The 24,851-nt window shown below is 37.2% G+C and overlaps 1 protein-coding gene across 2 annotated transcripts in view; it reads left to right on the top strand.

Annotated features, from left to right (window-relative positions):
* The window catches only part of npas1 (neuronal PAS domain protein 1), a 69,179-nt gene that overhangs the window by 38,124 nt on the left and 6,204 nt on the right, over window positions 1-24,851 (top strand). For both annotated transcript variants that reach the window (XM_007260896.4, XM_022687076.2), the window contains 7 exons: window positions 2,091-2,158; window positions 6,362-6,451; window positions 17,000-17,174; window positions 18,726-18,838; window positions 19,960-20,156; window positions 21,687-21,793; window positions 24,016-24,163. In XM_007260896.4, coding sequence (XP_007260958.3) covers window positions 2,091-2,158; window positions 6,362-6,451; window positions 17,000-17,174; window positions 18,726-18,838; window positions 19,960-20,156; window positions 21,687-21,793; window positions 24,016-24,163 — 898 coding nt within the window. The remainder of the gene's footprint in view (window positions 1-2,090; window positions 2,159-6,361; window positions 6,452-16,999; window positions 17,175-18,725; window positions 18,839-19,959; window positions 20,157-21,686; window positions 21,794-24,015; window positions 24,164-24,851) is intronic.

The raw sequence follows: 24,851 nt of genomic DNA on the forward strand, positions 1-24,851 counted from the left end.
TGTCTATCTATCTATCTGTGTCTGTCCATCTATAAATCTTTCTGTTTGTCTATCTTCTTATATGTCTGTCTGTCAGTCTTTCCCTGAATATTTACATATATATCTGTTTGTATGTCTGTCTGTATGTCTATTTATTTTTCTGTCTATCTGTCTGATTATCTACTTATTATCTATTTATCTGTCTGTCCCTTTCTATGTATGTCTATGTATGTCTGATTATCTAGTCATCTTGGTTATTATTGTTGTATCACTGATAACGTTGATAAAAAAGTGCTCCATGCATTTTCATATATTTCATGCATATTTTCATTCTTATATAGAGCACTTCTGCTTTCAACAACGACTCAAATACAGTTGGTGTAGACAGAGGGCCCTACACCTTGCACTAGACAGCATGTGTGTGAGCCCCATGGGGAACAAGTAGTCTTCTGTGTAGCACACCCCTCTGTATACACACACACTCAGCAGAGCACACACAGTGGTTCTCGTGGTCTGGGTGTGAAGCCCCTTTTCAGGCTGTGAATGGGGAAGGCTCATTGATATTCCTGCTCTGAGTTAAGAAGGGGGGACCCCGGTCTCTGTGGCACGATGGCTTTGTCCCACAGTTGCTACTGCACTGCCTCTGAGAGTATGAATTTGTGTATGTTTGTGTGTTGGTGTGTGTGTGTGTGTGTGTGTGTGTGTGTGTGTGTGTGTGTGTGAGAGAGAGTGTGTGTGATTCCATCCTCTTTAAATTGAAAGGGGATGGAAAATCTTTTTGGTTACTAAGGTTAATGTTAGACTTTTTAGGTAGTGTCATATACTATAAATATATTAAATTAGAGGCATTTTCATATTTATATCCCTTCAGTTTCTGAATCAGTTTCTCTGATTTTGCTATTTATAGGTATATGTTTGAGAAAAATGAAGATTGTTATTTTATTCTATAAACTACGGACAACATTTCTCCCAAATTCCAAATAAAAATAATGTTATTTAGAGCATTTATTTGCAGAAAATAAGAAATGGCCGAAATAAGAAAAAGAGCTTTCAGACCTCAAATAATACAAAGAAAACAAGTTCATATTCATAAAGTTTTAAGAGTCAACTTTAACAGAGAAGGATTTTATTCAATTGTTTTACTTAATGGACAAAAATGTTGTTTTTTTTCACAGAAAATCCACGGTATTGAAAAGATCTTGCTTTTGTTAGAGTAACTGTCTCTACTGTCCAGCGAAGCATGATAGGGATACCTTTTATAACTACACTGCACTTGCACACACACACGTTCCATCCATCACTGTTCTTACTGTGAGTTCCGGATCTGAGACAGTCCTAACAAATGGTAATACATTATAAGAGCCTTTTGTTTGAAATGCTCTGTAAATGTTATTTGTCTGATTTTCAAATTAGTTTGCTTTGTGTTGACAGACACCTCAGCATGGCACTGCAGCAACAAACTGAATTAGCATGTGTTTTAGTCGACTCCGTAAAACTGACACTGACTGTTACGTGCAACACTCTCTACAATAATATTGTTCAACTTTATATTGTTCATCTACAGGGGTTGGACAATGAAACTGAAACACCTGCTATTTTAGTGAGTGAGGGTTTCATGGCTAAATTGGAGCAGCCTATGGGTGACATACCAGAGACAAATTGTTGGTGCACGTCTTGCTGGTGCATCTGTGACCAAGACAGCAAGTCTTTGTGATGTATCAAGAGCCACGTTATCCAGGGTAATATCATCATACCACCAAGAAGGACCAACCACATCCAACAGGATTAACTGTGGACGCAAGAGGAAGCTGTCTAAAAGGGATGTTCGGATGCTAACCCGGATTGTATCCAAAAAACATAAAACCACAGCTGCCCAAATCACGGCAGAATTCAATGTGCACCTCAACTCTCCTGTTTCCACCAGAACTGTCCGTCAGGACAATAAATTATTGTGGTCTAAAACCAGGTGTTTCAGTTTCATTGTCCAACCCCTGTATGTGCTGAATGTTTTCACAGTCACCTATTTGTGATAACATGAAGTAAAATCAGATACTGAGACAGGTGTACCGATTTTTAATGATAATCCCTGGTGTGTGTGTGTTTCTGTGCAGTGCGGAGAAGCAGTCATTCACTGGCTACTGACATATTTGAGCAGCACCTGGGAGCACATCTGTTACAGGTAAACATTTTATCTCAGCTACAGCTAATGCTATTAATTTAATTTGAATAATTTACTGCTTGGGAATCTTTATTTTCCTCTTAATGACTACGAATGATAACAGTGAGTCAACCTGTTGATTTGGTTTTGTATCAATTCATTCTAGGATCTATATGTGCCTAATAACCCTTAATAACACGTGCCATAAATCATTTTCTAAGAAATGTATAGGTGATACTTTGATTTGAGCCTCCACTCTAAACAGAGTATCAGTAACAATAACTTTTACAACCAACCAGTGCAGTGGAAGCAGTGAAGCCTTTGAATACACTGAGGTAAATATAGGTAATAGGTAAATGTGAAGGATGTATTGTTAATGCTTTTCTTACATTAAGTAGATTCACTTTTGTTTTATACAGAGTACGAAACCAAAAACATTACCCTAAGCAGCATCCTTGCCCAAAACTTAACCTTAACCAGAAACATAACCCTAAGCAGCATCCTGGCGCAAAACGTAAAGCTGATGTCTGTAAGGTTTGGGATTTAGGTCCCTCTCTGGTAAGCATGGGTAATTGCACCGAGCATGCAGAAGAATCGTTTTAAACTGGGTTGGTGTGATGAGGTCTCCTTTTAGAGCGGATGAATTCGATTCCAGGTTATGTTCAGTCAGAGAGAGAGAGAGAGAGAGAGAGAGAGAGCACTCAGTCAAAAACTTTACTCCTTCGTTTCTTTGTTTTACCCAAAACAATGTTACCATTATACACAACATTTAGTCCCTTCTCCCCAAAGAAATGCTTCTGCTTTCAGTTTAGAAACAAAATAAAATGGACTACCACTTTATCACATTAGTCTAGCTCAAGTCCTAAACACAACCTCAATTCAGTACCTACCCACAACTGTTTTCCAGCCTTTTAATCCCAACTTAATTAAAGCGAGCTCCGGTTACAGAGTGGTGTAAATAGCAGGTCTATAGATGGTCTATGTTGGATCTAGTACATGGTCAGTAAATGCTCAAACCAATTTTCTGTGGACGTCTTCTGTAAAAGTCTTTTAATGATCTATTGAATGTTCAGATACTGCTATATCTATATATTGATGATATATTGTTACTGATAGTCCGATAATATTTTATTTTATCTAATTAGGACCATTAAAAAAAGTGTTACCAATATGCAATATATTTACTGTACAAAACAGCAGAACAACACAAAACAAAGCAACACAAAAATGTGTACCTCTAAAATGCTAACATGTTCAATCGTACTTTACTTTTGAGGAGCAACTTTGGAGCATTTATACTAAGTCTAATAATTAGGTAGTTAGGTAGTTACAGTACACTGTAAGCTCGGATAAGTTGAATTTACTTTAAAAAATTGAGGAAACTGGTTGCCCTAAAAAAAGTAAGTAATATGTTATGAAAACTTAAGTTAGCATAACTTAGAACATCAAGTTATTACAACTAAAGGGGAAGTTGATTTAACTTTTTAATCTTAGTTATACTGTAAGACCAGATAAGTTGAGTTTACTTAACTTTTTAAGGCTTAACTTTTTAAAAATGGACCGTATTGATATCCTGTGTTCTGGCAGTACTAGCACCAGTCTTGAGATAGAGGAAGAACTTGGAATGTGATGATGCTTAGAAACGTATCATTACCCAGAACGTGTTCAGAACAAGAAAACACCCACAGCTGATTTATACTATCAGCCTACACATATTGTGTTCTTTATAAACTCTTACTTTAAAAGATGGAAACAACAGAAAAAGTTATAGGGTACAATTCCATAGTGTGGAGGATGAGTTGTTGTTATATTGTATAAGACATGTGAGTTTAAAGAACCTCTAACCTATTAAAGAATGTTTACTGTACATCCACTTTAAATTTTGAAAGGTTCCCTATGCATGCATTTCTTTCACAATATATATTATTTTCTGACACGTATCAAAAACCCTTTGTAAGATTATTTTTTATACAGCTCTGGAAAAAATTAAAAGACCACTTTAGTTTCTTAATCAGTTTATCTCATTTTGCTATTTATAGTTAAATGTTTGAGTAAAATGAACATTATTGTTTTATTCTATAAACTACAGACAACATTTCTCCCAAATTCCAAATAAAATATTGGCTGAAATAACAAAAAAGTTGCAGAGCTTTCAGACCTGAAATAATGCAATAATACAAGTTCATATTCATATTTTTTAAGAGTTCAGAAATCAATATTTGGTGGAATAACCTTGGTTTTTAATTACAGTTTTCATGTATCTTGGCACGTTCTCCTTCACCAGTCTTACACACTGCTTTTGGATAATTTTATGTCACTGCTGGTGCAAAAATTCAAGCAGTTCAGCTTGGTTTGATGGCTTGTGATCATCCATCTTCCTCTTGATTATATTCCAGAGATTTTCAATTTGGTAAAATTGAAGAAACAAATAATTTTTAAGTTGTCTGATTTTTTCCCAGAGCTGTATATATATATGCACAAAAATATTACAAAGTTATAATGTGTTATACATTTTTCTAAATATTTATAATCATGTGTATAATGCTTTATGAATGCATTATAATGTGGTATAAGTATGTTTATAGAGTGTAATAGACATGACATGTATAAAAGCTGTTACCGAAATTTCTTCTTAAGGACAGTTGATGAATAAGGTCCAGTGTTCTTTATTGAACCAAAAGTGGTTCTTCTGTTGCGTCACTCAACCTTTTGAAGAACCATCATTTTTAAGAGTACAACAAAAGAGAAAAAAGAACAGAATGAAAGAGTCAGAAGAAGAAAACGCGAGCAGCATGTATGGAGCAGCATATAGCAAAAGAAGGAGAGCCCTCCCAGAAATCAAATTAACGCTTCAGGGAGGAAAAAATGTAAGATTCCTTTCTCCGCTGTGTCCTCTGTCACTAATAACTAGATAATTGCTCTTTATTTTTCCATGCGTTTCAGGCAGCTCGCCTCTCCCACAATCCCCGGCCACTCGCATTTGCATACCGAACGTGTCGCTTGCATAAATTACCGCCACTTTAAGAGCCGCCACCAAAACAGCAATCATTCTCCAACAAAGTGGCCACCTCCGCTGCTCACTTGTGGATGCTTGTTATTACGATTAATATTATTCTTTGAAGGAGTCTCTTAATGGGGTGGCTGTATACCTTTCAGTTTTCATTTGAATCACACACACTGCCGTACCTACTGCCGCTGCTCGGAGGTCAACTCACGCAGCAGATTGCGTTTGGGGGTTGGGAGGGTGAGAGGCTTTGTTTCCGTTAAATAGACCAAACGCTCTGCCTTGTGCTGTTTTGATCATTGCATTTTGTTTTATTATTGGAAAAAATGTAATTGTAAAGTGTGCTGCTGTGGTTTGATCTGGCAACCCAAATAGAATGACGTGTCAAGTCATGGGATGGACAGGGACTGGAGTGTCATGTCCCATGACTTTTGCCATATCCCAGGGAATATAAGGAATGCTGCACTGACCTGTGAGATATGCAGATGTTTTTTTGTTTTTTTTGCAATGAATGTGGACGTTAGATTTCTGCCAGAGTTGCTTATGTGTTTGCATGGACAGTTTTAGCCAGATGCCACCGGTCATGATCATTATCACTCAGCTGTGCTGTCCACTGTGGGTGGTAATACAATATTACTCAGTTATCGATCCTCCAGTAGATCTTCCGATCTGTAGTGCATGTAATTATGCACAGATAGAGCTGAATGAAATGGTGATATTGGTGTTATACCACTAAATTTAAAGAAATGTTCAGGATACAGTGGAGGACGTATACTTCAGTTCAGATGTTTATTTAGTATTTGCTGCACATCGTTCAGTTGAACAGGATTTATGTTGTATTAAAACATATTGTCGATACCATAAGTACATTTATCATGGTACAATAAAATATTCATATATTGTCCAGCTCTAATCACATGAAAAACAGGGTTATCCCACCAAATATTAATTTCTGAACTCTTAAAAGTTTATGAATATGAACTTGTTTTCTTTGCATTATTTGAGGTCTGAAAGCTCTGCATCTTTTTTTGTTATTTCAGCCATTTCTCATTTTCTGTAAATAAATGCTCTAAATGACAATATTTTTATTTGAAATGTGGGACAAATGTTGTTTGTAGTTTAAAGAATAAAACAACAATGTTCATTTTACTTAAACATATACCTATAAAAAGCAAAATCATATAAACTGATTCAGAAACTGTGTTTGATTGTCTCTACAGTCTCTGGACGGGTTTGTGTTCGTTGTCAGCCAAGAAGGAAGATTCCTCTACATCTCTGAGACCGTTTCCATCTACCTGGGCCTCTCGCAGGTTAAACACACACACACACACACAATTTGTCTCTGTGCATTGTACAATATGTAGGAAAATATCCCTGTCTGTCTCTATTCTTCCTACCATCTCTACCTGTTCTCTTATTCCTCCCCTCACCCTCCTCCTCTCTCTCTCCATCACCCCTTTCTTCTCATTCTCTTTCTCTCTGTCTCCCCTCTGTTTATTTCCCCTCATTCCCAGTTGTCTATGTCCTTTGTATACATGGCTGTCTTTCTCCCTCCTCTCGATTTTCCCTCTCCTTTATTTCTCTTTCCTTCTACTACCCTCTTTTACCAAATTTTATTTCTCTCTTCTACTATTTCTCTTTTTCTCCTGTCCCAATCTGTAATCTCTCTTTATTTACTCTGTCTCCCTCCTTTTTTACTTCTCTCTGTCTCTCTTGTTTTGTTTTATCACTCTTCCTCTCCTCTCTTCTCATTTCTTTCTCTCTTGCCCTAGTCCACATTCTCTCTCCCTCTTTCTCTTCATCAACTTGTGTCTGTCTCTCTTTCCTTTCTGTATGTCTCTCCTTTTTTACTTTTCATTTACTATCCCCTTTCCCTCTCTCTTGCGCCGTCTCCTCTCTTTCACTTTCTCTGTGGACTGGTTCCTTCTCTCCATTCTCTGCATCTCCTTCATTAATCACTAAATCTCTTTGAGTCTCTTTCTTTCTCTCTGCTTTCTTTCTCTCTCTAATAATATAGTAAACATGGTAACTTTAAAAACATGGTAAAACTATAAAAACATGGTAAAAATATGATAAACATGGTAAAACTATAAAAACATGGTAAACATGGTAAAAAACTAAAAACATGGTAAAACTATAAAAACATGGTAAAATATGATAAACATGGTAAAACTATAAAAACATGGTAAACGTGGTAAAAAAAACATGGTAAACATGGTAAAAAACTAAAAACATGGTAAAACTATAAAAACATGGTAAAAGTATGGTAAACATGGTAAAACTATAAAAAATAATAAAAATATGGTAAACATGGTAAAACTATAAAAACATGGTAAAAGTATGGTAAACATGGTAAAACTATAAAAACATGGTAAAAGTATGGTAAACATGGTAAAACTATGGTAAACATGGTAATACTATAAAAACATGGTAAAACTATGAAAACATGGTAAAAGTATGGTAAACATGGTAAAAATATGGTAAACATGGTAAAACTATAAAAACATGGTAAAACTATAAAAACATGGTAAAAGTATGGTAAACATGGTAAAACTATAAAAACATGGTAAAACTATAAAAACATGGTAAAAGTATGGTAAACATGGTAAAACTATAAAAACATGGTAAAAGTATGGTAAACATAATAAAACTATAAAAACATGGTAAAAGTATGGTAAACATGGTAAAACTAGAAAAACATGGTAAAACTATGGTAAACATGGTAATACTATAAAAACATGGTAAAACTATGAAAACATGGTAAAAGTATGGTAAACATGGTAAAAAATATGGTAAACATGGTAATATAATAAAAACATGGTAAAACTATAAAACATGGTAAAAGCATGGTAAACATGGTAATATAATAAAAACATGGTAAAACTATAAAAACATGGTAAAAAATATGGTAAACATGGTAAAAATATGGTAAACATGGTAATATAATAAAAACATGGTAAAACTATAAACAACTAGTAAATCCCCCCCCCTCAAAAAGGTACAAATAAATGGTAAACATGGTAAAAACATGGTAAAAATATAGTAAACATGGTAAAACTATAAAAACATGGTAAAACTATAAAAACGTAGTAAATCCCTAAAAACATGGTAAAATATAGTAAACATTGTAAAAACATGGTTAAATTATAAAGTATAGTATAGTAAGTAGTAAAACCCCAAAAACTTGGTAAAAGCTTTACCATATTGGTAAAACTATTAAACTATATATTTACCCTTTCTGACCCTCCACCCTTTTATCATTTTCTCTTCTCTTATCTCTCTCTCTCCATCTCCTCTATTTAACTTTCTCTGTGGGCTGGTTTCCCTCTTCTCTCTTCTTCTCCATCTTTCTTCCCTCTTCTCTGTGCCTTTCCCCCTTTCCTATCTTTCATTTATTTTTAAATTATATTTTCCCCAAGATCTCTCTCTTCTCTTCTTTTTCTCAGCATCTCGTTTCCTTCTCCTTTTTCTTGCACTCTCTCTCTTTTTTGTCTTACTCTCCCTCCCATTTTTAACTCTTTAATCCTTTTTACTCCTTTCACCTCTCTTTTCTCACTTCTTTCTTTCTGTTCCAGTTTCTTTTATTTCTCTCCTCCCTTCTCTCTTATCTCTTTCTGTCTTTAGCTTTCTCTCTGCTTTACTCTCCCTCTTTTCTCACCTTACAGCCTTTTTCCATTTTGTCTTACATATCTCCTCCTCTCCTCGCTTTCTGTTTTTTTCTCTATTTTCCCCTAGAGATCTCTTTCTCTTCTCTTTCTCAGCATCCCTCTTCCTTCTCTTTTCTTTCTCTCTCTCTCTCTTCCTTCCATTTAATATCTCTTTATCTCTTTAACCTTTTTATACTACTTTCCCTTCTCTGTTCTCTCTTTATCTGTCTCTCTCTCTCCCTTTTTATCTTTCTCTTTGTACCAGTGCCACCTCTCTCTCTCTCTCTCTCTCTCTCTCTCTCTCTCAGCTCGCTCACCAGGTGCTCACCTCCGTTGATTGCCTGTGGCCTCTTGTACAGGGAATGTTAAGTCCTGCCATTTCGCCCAGATGCATAAATAATAACAGTAATTACTCGCACAGCAATCAAAGTGTCGCCCTCGCGCGCTGGGGTCTGTCTCAGGAGCAAATCGATAGGCATCTTAAAAGCTGCATTGATTGTGTGATGAAAAACACACACACACACACAAACACATACACACACACACACACACACACACAGTCGGCGAGGGGGATGGGGAGACAGATAGTGAGAAATGGAAGGGGGCGAGCGCGGGAAAACAGATATGTTTAGGAAGAGGGATTGAATAGCGAGGAGGAGAAAGAAAATAAGGGATTGCTGGGAGAGAAGTTATCGAGTGGGTGTAAAGAAGGAATGGCTGGATGATTGGGCTTTTGTCCTTGCCAGAGTTGTGCTCTCGATTTACTAATATGTGTGGGTCACCCAGTTTATAGGACATCGTTCAACTGGGTTTTAGCACCCTGGCTGACACTTTACTGCTCTACTAGAGTTTGGACAGCTTTCAAAAGAGCGCAGTGGATCGGGACATCTGTACAAGCAGAATGCTCAGAATCAGCTCGCTGTTTTCTATTAGCCGTGTGCAGATGGCTTGATATGACGGCTGTAATCTTCACAAACATGAGGAATTAACATTCATTTGTTTGCCTTTACATATTTGGGTTATTATTGATGGAGCAGAATAATAGACTTGGACAGATGAAGATGAAGTCCTGGAGATCAGATTATTATTCCATTGTTTTTAGGATCTGATTTAGCTGTGTGTTGGAGGCCTTCAAATGACCAATTTTACACCTCTAAAAGTCCAAAAATAACAGTGGTAGTATAAGTACAGTAAAATTACATATAGAGAATATACACTATATAAAGCTCTGCAAAAAATTAAGTGACCATTTTAGTGTTTATTTATAGGTACATGTTTCAATAAAATGACTGTTGTTGTTTTATTCTATAAACCACGAACAACGTTTCTCCCAAATTCATGTCATTTAGAGCATTTATTTGCAAAAAATGAACAATGGCTGAAACAACAAAAACAAAAGCCTCAAATAATGCAAAGAAAACAAGTTCATATTCATAAAGTTTTCAGAGTACAGAAATCAATATTTGGTGGAATAACCCTGTTTTTTTATCACAGTTTTGGCATGTTCTCCTTCACCAGTCTTACACACTGCTTTTGGATAACTTTAGGCCACTCCTGGTGCAAAATTCAAGCAGTTCAGCTTGATTCTATCTTCCTCTTGTGTTCCAGAGGTTTTCAATTTTCAATTTCAATTTTTTTCAAAAAATCAAAGAAACTCATCATTTTAAGTGTCTCTTATTTTTTTACAGAGCTGTATATATCCAAAGGGTTGTGGATAACTGTTCTAATGAATGCATTCAGCTACTTTAGGTTAGGTGAACTTTTGGGATGAGTTGTGGATCTGGAGATGAATGAAGTAGGGTAGTGTTTCAACACCCTGATCGACTTATGTTGGTGTCACTGAATGCAATCAAACCTTACAGCAATGCTCTTAAATAAAATACCATTGAGAAGAAACCATGAATGAGCAGACATCACTACATCTAGTCTAGTGCTTTACAAACATTTTGATCACTCTTTTAAATGTAATTGAAAGAAGAGGCCATTATGATGATATAAACAATATAACATGTAGCTGCCTAGATTTTGTTTTCTCATTTCATTATTGGTGTCCTATTTTTTATGTTTCAGCTTCAATGAGTCCTTTAAAATCATCCAGTTATATCTGCCTATAGGCATCTGCCTATAGACTTGCCTATAGGAGGAACCTGCAATTTTGTTACAGTATTGCTTCAATGATCTTATTATCTCAGCTATAGCAGATGTCCCAATACTTTTGTCCACATACATGTATACATAAATATTTGTATCCATAAGAATTGCAGTTTGTGAGGCTGTGTTATCCTGTGCAACAAAGGTAACTGCGCTTAAGGATACTTTTAAAGATAAAAAAATCAAATTGACTGACCTTAATTTTTTACAGTATTTTTTTTCTTAACCCTTGTGTGGTGTTCATATTTTTGTTACTCGTTTACTTTGTTACTTGTATTTAATTCAGCAATTTTACATTAAAATGCTTTACACATGCTTGCTTCACCTAAATTGCAAGCAATATAAACAGCTTACATGGTTAATATTTGCCCTTTACCTTTCTTATGTTACATTTCTTTTAAAAAGTGCTACTCTTTTTTTATTAGTTTTTTTAATAGTGTAAAAATGTAAAAGAAAATGAATTAAACTCAAGATATGAGTAGAAAATTTGTTTAGTTTCAAATTTACAAATGAAGCAATATTTATTAGCCCTTGGCCAAACATACTGTATGTAATATAAATGTGTGTGTGTGTGTGTGGGGGGGGGGGGGGGGGTGTACAGTGTGTGTTTATCGAAAATATGTTTTGATATATGTTTTTCACAAAAAATGAGCCAATCACAATGAGTTTGAGTTAGAAAAAATATTTTTTTTGTATCATTTGATGAAAATGAAAACGGGTCCCACAGACCCGAACACCAAACAAGGGTTAACTTAGTTGAGAAGTTCCTGCCATAATATGGATTAGAGCATAAGGGCTATTCACTGTATACCTGTAACTCTACCTCTTCAAAACTTTACAACTGATGCTCTCAAACACATTATGAGGACAAACAATTAAAGTGATTAACTCTTGATAAGTTCAGCACAGCTGTTAACTGAAAGCTATTATAGGTGACTCTACCTCATAAAGCTGACTGAGAAAATTCAGCCAAGATGTGCCAAGCTGTCATCCAAAGAAAAATGTGCCTATTTTGTAGAATGTAAAATATAAAACATATTCTGGTTTGTTTAACACTTTTTTTGTTTACTAAATAATTCAAGATGTTTTTCTTAATATTTTGTATGACTTTACTATTAATCTACAATGCAGAACAATAGTGTTTTGGAATACCTGCTCATCACATCAAAATCAAGGTTATTTACTGTCTAGAAAAGGCTTTCTACTAGATTTTAAAATACAGCATTGCTGTGGGGATTTAATTGCATTCAGTGACAAGAGCGTTAATGAGGTCAGGATGTTGGATGATCTCAACCCCACCTCAACCTCAACTATTGGATGGAGCATCATCATTCCAGAGAACACAGTCCTAGTGTTCCACTGCTCCACAGCTCAATGCTGGGGGGCTTTATGCCCTTTAAGCCCCATGTCTGGCTAACTATCTCTCTACATGCTGAGAGACATGAGGTGGCCCATAGAGACGGGCCTGTGGGCCAACAAATGCATGGACCACCCCTTTTTACAGGCTGAAAATTGATCATCAGTAAGCAGGAGACTATACTAGTTGCAGTGTTACAGAGGTCACTCTCCCTCTCCGATCCAAACAGCACGTCCCTATAGACTGACCCTACTCTCGGCTAATCCCCCTCGGCTTTCCCCGAGTCCGTGGGGTTCCTTAGGCGGATTAGGCCAGGTCATGCACCTTCAGCTATGGACCTTGTCCTCTGCTGCCTGCAGAGATAATTTGGCTGCTCCCTTGGCCCTGAGGAGCTCGAAGAAAGGAGGTGTAGAGGTAGAGGTGGAGGTGGAGGTAGAGGTGGAGGTCCAGGCCCTGGGCCTGTGCTCTGCTCTTTTCTCCTCACCGGCCTGCCAGGGAGGTGGGGCAGGCTGGACAGGGTGGGGAATTGATCCCAGCCTGGTTAGTATGCGGTACCTTTTCTCCCTTCTCTCCTCCTCCTTCTCTCTCACTCTCTCTTATTCTATCTCTCTCTCTCTCTCTCTCTCTCTCTCTCTCTCGCCCTCCTCCATCAGTCAGCGGCGGACTGAGAGCGTGTTGTGGACGACTGCCCGGATGCCTCATACATATTAAAGGCACTGCTATTATTTATATCATGTCTCTGCTGCCTCCCCCCCCCAACAACCAGCCTCCTTCGCCCACCCCAGCCCACCACTTTCTTCCTTTTCTCTTCTTATTCCTCCAACACTAACCTAAAGCCTTTCCCCTCATCCTCGATTTCTCACTGTGTCTTTTACCACCATCCTCCTCTTTCAGCTTCACTCTCACTCGTCCTCTCATTCGCTTACATATTCATTCTCCTCAAATGCACCACAGAGGCTCCCTGAAAACCTTCTGGAGCCTAAATATCCTCCTCAGAGGTATTGTGGATCAGATTAAGTCCTCCAAGCCAAATCTGCCCCCCCTCCTCGCCCATGTTCCAATGGAACTGTCTCCAAGAAGCACCTCCACGTTTTACCTCTCAATTAGCAAACACGTGCTTGTAGTGGGCCCCAAACTCTCCATCTGTCTTTTCTTTCTTTTTCTCTCTCTCTTTCTCACTCTCTCTCTCTATCATCTTACCTGCCTCACTCTTTCACTGTTTTTTTCACTGGTTCCCCCAACCGATTTCACCCAACCTGCTCCTTTTCTCGCACGCATTAGTGTCCTTGAAGGCCGGCGGAAAATCCTATAAAATCCTTCAGTAAATGGATCTAATCCTATAATAAATGGGTATGTCCCGCAGACAAGGGTGTGAGGGAGAAACTGGCTTTTTATCAAGATGGAATGAAATCTGACCCGCACAGATTAGGTTTTTATAGATCTGGAAGGGGCTTGTGAGCTGGGGGGTTCAGGAGGAGAGGGAGGGGGTTTCTGTTACTTTTATCTTAAACTATTGAAACAGTGAGCTCTTTGCAGTAGGCATAAAAATGATGGTGATAATGCTGATAATGTGCTTCATCTTAGTCCTTCCTTTATCTTACACTCTTACACTACTAAAACAATGAGCTCTGCAGGAGCCATAAAAACAATGGAAAATACAGCAGTACTGCTTGTTATGTGTCTTTATTTATTTATACAGTATACATTCCTTACTAAAATAAGCAGCTTTGCTGTAGACATAAAGAGAATGAGATGATGCTCATGTTATGATAATGCTGATGTTATGTGATGCAATTGGTTGTAGCTCTGTGCTGTTTGTGTCCAGACAGAAAGATAGATGCATAGATAGATACTTTATTGATCCCAAAGGAAGTTTAGGCAATTTATGTAAACGATACACTGTAAAAAAAAGAAAAAGAAAAAAAAAAGAGCAATTTGAGTTGACTGAACTTTTATGGTGATCGCAAAACTGGGCAAACTGCAATGTCACGCTGAAGTGAATGAAGCACTGAGGTGAAAGTGCCATAACAGACAATTTGTTTATATTGAAGACCATAAGTGAAGCCATCTGACATCTGACAACATTTTATGGAGTCTTTTATCTAATAAGTTCAGTTCATTGATCAGCTTCTCATAATCCATCCCCACACAGGAGTTTCTTGTAAGTAAGATATGACATTAATAAGGTCAGTCCACTGAGTTGAATGAGAGTGAAATGTTACTGTAAAAAACATGTACAACGATACAATGTTTTTTTGGTTAGAATTTTTTTCTATTTAATAACAGGTCATAAATGATTTTTTTTTGTATAGCTTTGGTGGTAATATAATGTTATAAAAAAACACAGAGTGGTGTGCTGAGTCACACAGAGGAATTTAATAACTTTAATAAGAGCAAGCAAAAGTTGGCATGTGTCATTGACAACAATGTGACCACGTCCATTAAAAAACAATGGTTTGGAATTTTTAGATTCAAAAGTCAAGTTCATTTGACTTTTTTGTTCATAAAATGAAATACAGAACAATGAAATGTTACCTGGAAGAACTTCCAAAACACCTCATTCGACTATTCAGTTAATTACAGTCCTTTTAGAGTTGCAGAGGTGTGTTAAAGCAGGGAAACTACTAAAATAAATATGCAGAGCAGGATGCCCCCAACTCCAGGATTGAGAAACACTACTCAAGTTTACTTTTAGAGCTAGTTAGTACTTTAGATCAGATATCTTAAAATGTGCAATTCTTAAATGTAAAAATATTTATTAAACCTTGAACACTTGGCCAAACTGTGGGATGTTCTGATTGTTTGATCTATCTTTATTTTAAATCTGATCAAATTAAATTGATCCAACACAGTTTTCTTACATTTCAAACTAATTTGAAGTAGTTGAAGTGTTTTGGAGAATTCAAATAAATTAGGATATTAAAATATGTCTTAATTTGCAGAGCAGGGTGCCTCCAGGACTAAGATATAATTGTTAGCTACAACTAATGAATTGTTATTTGTATAGAACAAAGACAAATTAGTTTACATTAGTTTTCATAATTTAATATATTATGTGAACTCACACTCACTATGTTGTTTTTTTAAATTGTAAACCAAATTCTTACTTTAATTTAGAGATCTGTTTGAAAGCTGTTTTTTGACAGTGTAGGTGGAAAATGCTCCATAAACCAGAGTGGTTTCATGCTTTGACGTTTAGTAATCTGTATCAAATTCAATATTACAGAGATCTTGCTCAGGGTGGTTAATGTTTTATGTGTGAGCTTGCTTTTATCTCCCTATGATGCTGGTTGCAGCTCCAGCATAAACATGCATGCGTGAATAGTTGTGCTTGTGTTTGTGTGTTTATATGTGGAAATTTGAGTGTTTTCCGAGGTCCCCGTCTGATGTAGAAAAATGGTGTTACCTTTTAATCCAGTGCGCCTTATGTATAAATGTTACCAGTCAGGATTTAAGGAGCCACACTGCTGAAATACAGCGTTATACAGGAGTTTTATTTAAGTTCTCCATTAGCAATAGCCACTAACCACGCTAAGCGCTAGCTCTTTCACCATTCAGAGGTAAGTATATTTGAACTGTAGTCTGTGTGTTTAACATGTTAAAACAAGCTACGTGGGACAAGCCACTAGCTAATATCGCCCTGGCTTACCGGAACACTCAGGGTTCCTCAGTGTAGCTCTGTCAGGGGGAATTAGCCGCTAACAATGGCTAGCGCTAGCGGTTAGCTGCTAATGCCTGGGAGGAAATCTTTAAATCTAAGCTTACTGTAAATAAACTGAAGCGCTTTACTCACCCAAAAAAGAGTTTTCAGGAGAGAAATATGTGTAGATTAACATCCAGTGCTCGTTTGACTTTAAAAGAAAATGTTTTTTTTTTTTTTTTTTTTTAAGAATTACAGTTTTGTTTACTTAGCTAACTAAGCTTAGCTTTACAGGTCTCACCACCCAGCGGCGAGACCTGCTGAATTTGAAGAAAAACACCTCTGTTGCTTACTAGTTTTGCATAATGCACCTTATAATCCGGTGCCTTATGTATGAAAATAGACCAGAAAATAGACGTTTATTGATAGTGCGCCTTATAAACCAGTGCTTGTTATAGTGCGAAAAATGCGATATTGTATATTTCGCTGTACTGTATGCTCATATATGTGTTTTATGTACTTGGTGTGTGAGTGTCTTGGAGAGAAGGACACAGACTTATCACATAGTTAATATTAAGAGGCTTAATGGCCAAACAAAATTCAAACAAAGTGCTAGGTTAGCAACACTATATGGACAAAAGTATTGGGACACATGCTCATTCATCATTTCTTCAAAGATCAAGGGAATTAAAACAAAGTATATCCTGCTTTTGTTGGAGTAACAGTGCCTGCTGTCCAGGGAAAGCTTTTTTTAGATTTAGGAGCATTTCTGCCATGATTTAATTGCATTCAGCAACAAGAGCATTAATTAGTGAGGTCACAGTGTTGGATGATCACCACCCCACCTTGTCTTCTCCTCCCTTACTAACCCATCCCAGTAGTACTGAATAGAGCACCATTATTTCAGAGAACAGAGTTTATACCTCTCTAGCTTTTGTCTGGTATTAGGTATGGTGTCAGCAGGGTCACAGGTTCAGCAAAAAAACTTAATGTAAGTCAACTGATCACGCAACATTAGTCAGGATGTCCTGAACTCAATGCATTTATATGTGTGTGTCTCCAGGTGGAGCTGACTGGCAGTAGTGTGTTTGACTACATCCACCCTGCAGACCACGTGGAGATGGCAGAGCGCCTCGGAATAAAGCCACACCTCCGAGCAGAGGCGGGCTGTCAGACGACTCAGGAAAGCATCTCAAGCTCCGCCTCCACTTCTTCCCTGGCTGGCACACCTGAACCAGGTTGGCACACCCATCACCCTTTTAAATAAACTTTAAGTCTTTTAGTCACTTAAAGTTGGTGTTTGTACTGTAGAAATTTAATGAGATGCATCAAAATATATAAAAAAAAATAAAAAACCAAACCAAAAAAACAAACATTTGGCAGATAAAATACAATGCAATTACAAAGCAAGATTTACAAAAATATTTATTAAATACTTAACCTTTATAATATTCTAGCAGAGAAACACAAACAGAAAACAATACCTTTACCGTATGTACATATAGTGCTACTCCAATCCTGAATTTACTCCAGCAGTGCAATCAATTTGAGTCATAAATCTACCTCAGTAGCGCTAATCAGAGATGTACAGTAATGAAGTAGAACAACTGTACTTCAGTACTAAAATGCTGTTTCTCTCTGTACTGGAGTATTATTTTTTCCCCTAATTCAACTTTTACTTCACTACATATTTTTAATAAGTTAAAAATATATTTTTAATGTAAGTTAAATGCTGCATCATTAATCGTTACAATTATAAAAATGTTAAAAATGTCAAATTATTCCAAACCCACATCACTGTAATCGGGTTTGAAAAAGCTCCTCATTATTGAGTAAATCAAGCGATCAAGCTGATCTTATGAGAAGAACATGCTGCTCCTGTTCTGCCTTTCACTCTGAGAGTTGCACTACTGCACTGTAAAAATAACATAACATAGTACTGTACTTTTACTTTCAGTACTTGAGTAGTACATTTTAGATCAAATTACTTGCAAAACATAAGTACAAAAACAATTAAATATTTTAGAACTTCAACTTAAGTGTGGAGCTTAAAGAACACTTCCACATCTACTCAAGTTCTATTTTTGACAGAGCACTTGTAATTTTACTCAAGTCTGGGTCTCTAGTACTTTATATATGTCTGGTGCTATTCTAACCATAAATCTACCTTAGCAGGGTTACTCATGACAACACTTTTCGACATTTTAAAATCCTTTTTTCATGTTGAAGAAAACAATGAAATAAGACTTAAAATAAACAAGTCATTTTTTGGTCTAAATTATTTGTCTTTTCACTTATTCACAGGACACCAAAAGTGATTTTTTACCATTTTCTGCAAAATATTCAGTGCATCCCTAAAATGTTTTCAAGGCATCATAAACAGTTCCAATGACATAATTCTGTCTTTTTGTTTGTAAAAATTCCATGATGAGTGGACCAAAAACAGTGGTCCAAAATTACTTGGTCTAAAATGTTGCCGCTGTCATGTTAAATCCTTAGTTTCAACCATTGCATTCAGAAAAGTGCAAATCTGTGAACCCATTACTGTCCAGCCTAATATTCACTATACAGGATTAAAACAAATCCTCTTGCATTTGTTTGTAAGTTTAGCTGGTATGTTCTTTGTGTATTTATGAGTAGATTATCACTCAGTATGTACAGTAATTCAGTATGTCACACTGTGGGTAATGTAATACCATGACTGACACAGACACACTATCCACCGATGCATATCAGATTGCAAACAGTCCGTATGTGTGATTGTATACAATTCTGGCTCTGCTCTCCAGCTCCCTCTAGTCCTCTCTCATCCGGGGATGAGCTGGCGGAGCGAGGTTTCTTTATCCGGATGAAATCCACCCTCACAAAGCGCGGACTCCATGTCAAATCCTCCGGTTATAAGGTGAGCCTAAGCCCTCATACAGGCAATTATAGCTCTAGGCCCAGTTACCCAACGGCACACTACTGTCAAGATCATTCACATCTTTACTCTCCCTACCACAGTGCTTCTTAAAGTCCTGGGAACACAATAGACTTTAGTGTTTCCTTGCCCTAAGCAATTCATCAGGTAACCATCCAGTCCTCCAGAGCTATCAAAAAACTAATACAGTCAAGGACTTTGTAAGTTTAGCATATCTATATTGCTTTGTTTCTTCCATCACAATGAACTCTAACTCAAGAATGATTACTTTTCTTTCCTGTATATTTGCTATACACTTATATACAGGAAATTCATATTTAGTTACATATTGAGTTTTATAATGATATTAAGTATTAGTAGTATGTATCTTACTGTTGTTTTAATACAAAGAAGTGACAATAACTTGTCACTGTAAAATGTTTTTCTTCATTTACAAACAATGTTGCACACCTTCACTCAAGACCATTTCAAAGTACTTCACTCGTTGTATTTAAAGTACCATATTTTTCGCACTGTAAGCAGACCGTATTATAAGGCGCACAATAAACGTCTATTTTATAGCATAAGGTGCACCGGATTATGAGGTGCATTTTAAGAGACACTATAAGGAACTTCTAATTCAGCAGGTCTTGCTGCTGGGTGGTGAAGGTGGTGGGTGGTAGCTAACTAAGTTAATTTAAGCTAAGTAAACAAAACTGTAATAAAATACTTTCTTTTAAAGTCAAATGAGTGCTGAATGTTAATCTACACAGATTTCTCTCCTGAAAACTGTTTATTTGGGTGAGTAAAGCGCTTGCATTTATTTACAGTAAGCTTAGATTACAGAATTCCTCCAACACTAAGGCTAACCACTCCAGCAGTGCTGGCCAGGGTTACAAGACGATAAGACTCACCCCGATGCTGGAGAACCCGGTTCCTTAAAAAAAAAAGTAGCTGCTACAAAGAAGGTTTACAAGCTGTGATGCTTTCAAAAGTACTGATCATACCACTCCAACTTTTGCTTTAAGCTCTTTTCATTTTTTTGTTTTTTTGTTACTGTAAATGTAAAAAAAATGTTTTGACATTAATAGTAATAATAGCTGCTTTGGTGTTGATTTTGTCAGGTGATCCACGTAACAGGCCGCATTCGCTGTCGCCCTGCCCTGGTACCAGGTTCCTCCCGCTCGCTTCATCGACCAATGGGATTGGTTGCCCTTGCTCACACCCTCCCCCCCTCCACTCTCAATGAAGTGCGCATGGAGAGTCAAATGTTCGTCTTCCGGGTCAATATGGATCTACAGGTCACCTACTGTGAGAACAGGTAACGTTTCACTACCCTGCTGAGTGGCCAAATTCCTCACAATGTAATTACAATGAATCACTACAAATGGAACAGCATGGCAGTTTGTTACTGTGTTGCCTGTGCGAATAACACTTCAGTGTTATATGGTTTGCCCAGTAATGTAGAGCTAAGGAACAAATGGTTAGAATTTGTTTACGAAACACCACCAACAAAGTACAATTGAGATAGGTAGGTGTGTATTTTTAAAACAGTTCTGTTTACACTAGTTACAAGTAAAATTCCGAAGTGTATTTTTACTTTCTGGACCTGGACTACCCACCTCTGTGTGTAACTAGGTTTACACAGGATTTCGTATTTACAGAGACTCTAAGAATAGGTTGGTGGCTGAATTGCACTTAGCAGGGAATTACACATGTTGTAATGTAACATATGACATTGCAAAGACTGCTATTAGTGTAAAAAATGTCTTTATTTTAAAACGTTTCTAACTCTTGCTCCTCTCACTGCCTCGCAGTGCTGTTAGCCAATCAAAGGCGATATGTTTGCAGGCATTCAAATTGCAGGCATGAGCAAAAGCCAAAATCCTATCGTTTCTAAACAGTGTACACACATATTGGGACTTCTATTTATTCATTGTTTCTTCTGAATTCCATGGTATGAAATGTAAGGTTGGGATGTTGGATGGTCACCCCCACCTCATTTCCAACTCACAAACTCATACCAAAAGCACTGGATGGAGCACAATCATTTCAACTACCACAGTTGCATACCTGTCACTTTAGATGTGTAAGATGTCGGTGTCAGCAATAAATGGAACTTAAAGTAGGGGTTTCCTCATACATATAGATATACACTGCCGGTTAAATGTTGTAGAACACCCTTATTTCCCCCCTTTATTTTTGCCATTTAACAAATTGAGGTCCAGTCAATAACTGGAAATGTTACAAAATTAAGTGAACACAATTCTGCCAGATCCTTTAAGGAAAACAAATAAAAAACTAAAAACTAAAAAAAATAATTTTGGTAAAGTGCACATTCACACTTTCATCATAATAACCAGAAAAGGACACAGAAACACAGAGAACTCTGCAACTATATAAAGTAAAAGCCTTTTCTTTAGAGAGATTACAGATGAAGTCAGAGAGCTGTGAGTATAGTTTCCTACATCTTCAAAAGACTCTTGGAACCTGGAGAAAACTGGTACCGGAAGAGTCGGGTCTGGCTGACCCACATGGCCTTTAGCTCAGATTAACATTGGACTAAGTCTCAGTTTCAACAGTTAAGAAAATATTTAGAGGTCTTACAAGTGAAGTAACTGCAGTAAAAAAAGTCATTGCTAAGATGAGAAAATAAAAAAACAAAAAAAATAGACGTGTTCTAAAACTTTTGACTGATAGTGTATAGTGTATTCTAGAGTAAAACTGAATTAGCAGAGTCCGAACCTGAATTTACCCAGTGAGATACTAAAACGACACACTAAATATTCAGTAGCTTAACTGCCTGAAGCATTTGTTCTAATATGTTTTTTATGGAATGTGTTTAACGCAGGATCTCGGAGTATATGGATCTGAGTCCTGCTGAGGTGGTGGGACACACCTGCTATCACTTTATCCACGTGGAAGATTTGGACACCATCCGACAGAGCCACGAAGACTGTGAGTCTTCATACTGCACATCTCTCTTTCTCTGTGCAAGTCTCTACAGTCTCCAGTCAGTTTACACACTTGCTTTCCATTCGCTTCCCCTGTCTGCTCTTTTCTTTTTGACTATTGTCCCAATAGTTTGTGTCATAGGCTGTAATTAGCTCTTTAGAAGCTAATTTATTTGAGAGAAAACACAGAGGAAAAAGGAAACATACACACAGATCAATGAGAGCTTTGTGGGGCCTAATGCGGGGATGAGGCAGATGGGGAAAGAAAGTGATTACAGCTGCTCAGAAAAGCTGTAAAGACAGATAACAGAAGAGCAGAAAAACAACTCTGATGTTTTTGATATAAAAAGGACAGCTGCTCTCGCTCATCATGCGCAGCCCGTCTGATAGAGAAGCTGGAGTGTCTAGAACAGCTCATTTTGCCAACAGCACCCCCTAGCCACAATAAGCTGGATGGTCAGATCTAAAGGTCTGGTCTCAGTTTATTAAAATATTCTAGCATAAATGATCTGTATGAAATATTATGTTTGGATTTGTTTTGGGTTATGTTGAAAGTGAGGGCTAGAGTGAGTTATTAGTGAGTGAGTATTAAGAAGTATTAAAGGTTTTTGATGGAAAAAAACTGGAATAGGGGAAAACACACTAACCTCGAATAAGGGTTTAAATTATTAATTTAGCTGAATAAAATAAAGTCACTGTAAACAACTACTACTATACTAATCAAAGTCTTAATAGTTTTAAGCTGAAGAAATAGTTGATTATTTACAGAAAATGTGCCCATTGGTTGTACATGAATGTCTTGCATCTGTGTAGCTTATTTGTTTTGGCAAAAAAAAAAATATCATATAAATTTTAAGTATTATTTAATTTGGGGTGACCTCAGATTAATATACAGCTCTTTAAAAAAAAGAATGAGAGACCACTTAAAATTATGACTTTTGATTTGATTTTACCAATTTAAAAATGATCACAAGCCATCAAACCAAGCTGAACTGTGTCAGGTCTCTGCCCTGTTTCCCTTCTGTGCATGCATTTCTCTGTGTGTTTACCTTTTCCTCGTGCCTGTCATTTCCCCTAGTGCTCTGTCTATGTTCATCGGTAGATCCACCCCTGTGTTCGTCCGTGTCTTTACCTTAACTGTTGTCACCTGTGTTCATTTGTAGCTCCGCCCCCTCATTAATCAGTCCCCAGGTGTTACCCATTCCCTTTCCCCTCCTTGTGTGTGTATTTAAGCTTCTGCCTGTTCACTCAAAGTTAGTTTGTCGGTTCTTGTGCGTGTATACGTCTGTCTCGGCTGCGTTTTTGTTCTGCTCATGATTTAGTTTGTACTCAGAGTTTGTTTGGTTTGTTTGTTTTCTGTTTAATAAATTATTTCTTGCATGTGCGTCCCCTCTATCCCACACCTGGTTTTAGATATGGTGCCAATAGGCAGGCTTGTATAAAGTACGAGAGACATAGACTTGAGTAAAAGTACAAGTACTCTATCGAAAAAGTAATTTGAGTAGAAGTTGAAGTGTTTTAAGCTCCATATTTAAGTAGAAGTACTAAAGTATTCCATATTTTTAGTATTTAAGTATTGCAAGTAAATGTAGTACTCAAGTGCTGAAAGAAAAAGTACAGTACAGTGTGTAGTTTTTACAGAAAGCAGTGGAAAGTTCTCAGAGTGAAAGGCAGAACAGGAAGAGTGAGGTCTTCTTATCAGATCATCTTGAACGCTTGATTCAGGTTTGTTAATTCACTTTAACAAACCTGGCCACAGTGCAGATCATCTACCGCTCTGTTTTTTTTTTTAATAATACTCCAGTAGATACAGATACAGCATTTTGTACTGTATTTATAAGTACAGTAGTGAAGTACTTCTACCTCATTACTTTACATTTCTGCCAAATAATTTCATGTTTTCTGCTCCAGAGAATCCTATTCTATCTTAACACTTCTTACCAAAAATACTTCTATAATACTGTATTAAGACTTAACAAACTGTGTGTATTTGCACTACATCTGTATCAGAATGCATTCATTAGACATTCATTAGAGTGTCCCCAAAACATTTAGCCAAATAGAGGAAGTTACCCAGACTGGCATAAAGCCTAATATTGCAGCATTTTGAATGGAGATTTTCCAATTAAAAATATATATATAGTCTTTGACTAAGTTTAACCCCTGTCATTTGTGAAGTCAGTAGTGTCAAGTACCAGGACTAACTCGTCTAACACTTCTCCTCAGTGCTGAGAAAGGGGCAGGTTGTAACTGGTTACTATCGCTGGCTGCAGAGGAGAGGAGGCTACCTATGGGTCCAGTCCTGCGCCACTGTGTCCATCAACCACAAAGCGCCACACGAACGCAACGTTATCTGGGTCAACTATATACTCAGGTCAGTTCTCTAATGGCTGCGGGATTTGTGTCTGCCTCTGTGTTCAATTCATTTAAGGAGGGTCACCAAGTGCCCTCGCTCTGCATTGCGGGTGTATGTGTGTGTATTTGAATGCATGAATGTGTAAAAAAATTATGGTAATAAACTCAACCACCACACTCAACAACTCTTAGTCATCCCGTGTCTGTGTCTGTGTCTGTGTGTGTGTGTATCCTTGTGCGACACAGAACAAACACACATGCACACACATGCATAAAGAAAAGTCAGACAAAAACAAGACGAGCAGGCTGAATTACAATGATAATTGGGCTGGCGATATATAATTACAGCAAATGGATGTCAAAATTTTCTGGCTGAATGGTGTTTTAGTTAATTAACGCTGTAATTATGAGAGCTAATTAACTTCTATAGCACCCTGCTGGAGCAGCGCTCTTAACAGAAGGGTTTTGAGTGTGTTTCTGTGTAGAGAGGAGGTGTGCATGTGTGTGTGTCTGTGAGCGTGTGAGCCCTGGGTGAGCGACAGAACAAGGGGATAGCATGATTCACCGTTCTCTCTCGCTCCCTTACACTGGGGAGAAAAATACATGTTGCTTATAAAGTGGTAAAGTGATCACGGCCCTGTTGTGCCGTTTAAGCTCATTCAATCAAGTGGGAACAAAACAGCACCTTTGAAATGGTGTTACCAGTC

The sequence above is a fragment of the Astyanax mexicanus genome, chromosome 18 (assembly GCF_023375975.1).
Source record: "Astyanax mexicanus isolate ESR-SI-001 chromosome 18, AstMex3_surface, whole genome shotgun sequence".
Taxonomy (NCBI): domain Eukaryota; kingdom Metazoa; phylum Chordata; class Actinopteri; order Characiformes; family Acestrorhamphidae; genus Astyanax; species Astyanax mexicanus.